General features: G+C 52.0%; 1 protein-coding gene across 1 annotated transcript in view; it reads left to right on the plus strand.

The window, feature by feature from the left end:
• The window catches only part of LOC101993440 (L-gulonolactone oxidase), a 21,061-nt gene that overhangs the window by 16,128 nt on the left and 2,071 nt on the right, over positions 1 to 2,862 (plus strand). The window contains exons 10-11 of the mRNA XM_005355550.2: positions 1,395 to 1,544; positions 1,698 to 1,862. Of these exons, the coding sequence (XP_005355607.1) occupies positions 1,395 to 1,544; positions 1,698 to 1,862 (315 nt within the window). The remainder of the gene's footprint in view (positions 1 to 1,394; positions 1,545 to 1,697; positions 1,863 to 2,862) is intronic.

Genomic DNA, 2,862 nt, shown 5'->3' on the forward strand with positions numbered 1-2,862 from the left:
ACTGGAGGAGAGGGTTGAGTCCACATGAGCAGTGCCTGTAACAAGTCAGCAGGAGTAGAGGGAAAGTGGTGGATGGGTGGTTTGGCAGATGTATGGATGGATAGATGGATGGATGGATGGATGGATGGATGGATGGATGGATGGATGGATGGATGGATGGATGGTTTGGCGGGTGGATGGATGGATGAATTGGTGGTTTGGTGAATGGGCAGTCTGGTGGATGGATGGGTGAGTGGGTGGGTGAATGGGTGGATGGATGAATAGGCAGTTTGGATGGATGAATGGGCATTTTGGTGGATGGATGGACAGATGGATGGGTGGATAATTTGGTGGATGGATGGATGGGTGCTCTGGTGGGTGAGTGGATTCTGAGCATCAATCAGTGTTTTGTTGCTGTGACAACACACCTGAGAATGTCATCTTAAAGGAAGGGAGGCTTATTTAGGCTCATGAGTTCAGAGGTCCCAGTCCATGATCATTGATGTCCCTGCTGTGGGGCTGAGGCAGAGCTCACGGTGAGGACTGACCATCTCACAGCAGGCAGGAAGCAGAGAAAGGAAAGGTCTGTGGGTAGATACACATTCAGAGGCACACTCCTAGTGACCTAATTCCTCCCACCTGAGCCCTATCTCCTGAGAGTCCACACAACTGAGAACTCCCTGATGGTGTGTCAACTCACTAAGAAGGCAGCACCCACCTCATATTCTAATTGTTTCCTGAATGCATCACCAGCCAAAGAGCAATCCTGCACGTGCGCGCGAGTGTGTGTGTGTGTGTGTGTGTGTGTGTGTGTGTGTGTGTGTGTGTGTGTGTAGATCTTGAAAACAATGGCATGGTGAACTTTTGAGAGCCAAAAGCTGAGAGGCAGTTGTGTCTTGGCCCAGGAAGCACTGAGCTCTCTTTCTATAGTCCCCCAGGGAACTCCCAGCATTGTGTCTAGGGACAAGTGTCTAGTCCAAGACCCTCTCCCAAGACACTGGCCCCTTTTAGCTGCTTTCTCTTGGCAGCATTGAATCAAGGTTCCCAGGGTGTAGATGGAGAGCGAACAGCACATTCTTTATGGAACTAAACCTGGCAGGCACCTGCCAAAATTAAAACCACACTCCGCCTTGACCTGGCTATCCCATAAGGCTTTGAGACATAAACATCTGTTATTGTGTGGTATGAAGTGACAAGATCCTACACATAGTCTTAAGGGCCGGTGGTAGGAGACCAACACCATACTGGCTCAACCTGTATACAGCAAGGCCACTAGAAGAGTAGAAGTGAGGAGTGAGAGCCTGGTGTGGAAAGAGCTCAGCCCACAGCTGACACACAGTAATTGCTCACACACTCACACACACACACACACACACACACACACACACTCCACCTCTCTGCCCTGTCCCTTCCAGCACCTATTGGCCATTCCTCGTGGGCTGGATCAACCGTTTCTTCTTCTGGCTGCTGTTCAGCCACAAGAAGAAGAGCAGCAACCTCAGCCACAAGATCTTCACCTATGAGTGTCGCTTCAAGCAGCACGTCCAAGACTGGGCCATCCCCAGGTAGTGCACGCCCCCAGGCCTACTATGAAAAGCAGGGACCCTCTAGAGCTGGGAGTCCCTATTGCCTGGGCTGAGGTTCCCCGGGAGCCCTGTATGGAGCCATGGAAGGGGACTGGGGCAGTGCCTTCTTACTCTGGGGTCTCTCCTGGGCAGGGAGAAGACCAAGGAGGCCCTGCTGGAGCTGAAGGCCATGCTGGAGGCCCACCCCCATGTGGTAGCCCACTTCCCCGTGGAGGTGCGCTTCACCCGAGGTGATGAGATTCTGCTGAGCCCCTGCTTCCAGAGAGACAGCTGCTACATGAACATCATCATGTACAGGTGACAGGGCCCTGCAGGGCGTGGGGTAGAGGGAGCTGTCCCCTCTTGTGAAGGGATTCCTCTCCTCCCTCAGTCTTCTCATGCCCGTTTCTGAGGCCATCTTCTCTATCAGGAGATTGCAGTGATTTTAGCTGCAGGAAGTGGCATCTCACTCCTTCGAGTTCTTATACTACTCCCTCCTGTAGACTCTTGGGCCATGTACCACTTCCAGCCTGGGCTTCATCCCTGTATTCTAGCACCAACAGTGAGTTAACACTGAACATTTATGAGGACTATGTGATGGAAAAGAGCAATCCATCCCAGCTCAGGTGCCCAAGTCAGTAAGCTTTCTGCTGGCCTGGCAGCCGTGCTATGCTGAGACCGGTTCTGAAGCTGGTTTAAGTTCAGTGGGGGAGACATTAACCTGATGTCGGGATATATCTGTAATCGCAGTGACTGAACCCAAGCCCACGGCTGACCTCTCTTTTCAGCCAACAGGAGACATGTGGAGGAATTTGTCCTTCCTGGTTCCTTGCTAAGATGTATTCCTCATCTGCCACCCACCCACCTCCACCGGCCTTCGCTGGCTTTGCCAAAGAGTGGCCCTGATCTTTCTAGGGTGTTCCTTCCCCATGTAGAAGGTCCCAAATCATTTCAAGCCAGGGACAACTGATGTCACAGTTCTTAGGGAGTCACAAGAGCTTCTGAATCACACACTGAAGGAACGGTAGTCTAGTTCAGAGAGGACATGGCGATGGCGATGCTCATGGGGTGCTCTTGCTGTCTGTATGTCTCCTTTCCTCGCTCCTTGAGTTCAAACGTAGAAGTGAGAGTTGCCAGGGATGCATCTGAAGGTGCGTGTTCGATGCTAGCACTGAAGTCAGCTTTGGGGACCAGTCACTTTGGGGCTGTGTTGCTGGGCAGGAGACATTCATTAGGTTACATGGCCATGCTTTCCAGACATGAATGAGGTCGTCCCGGGATTTCAAAGCACTAGCTGTGTGTGTGTGTGTGTGTGTGT

Source organism: Microtus ochrogaster, chromosome 17 (genome assembly GCF_000317375.1).
Source record: "Microtus ochrogaster isolate Prairie Vole_2 chromosome 17, MicOch1.0, whole genome shotgun sequence".
Classification (NCBI taxonomy): Eukaryota; Metazoa; Chordata; class Mammalia; order Rodentia; family Cricetidae; genus Microtus; species Microtus ochrogaster.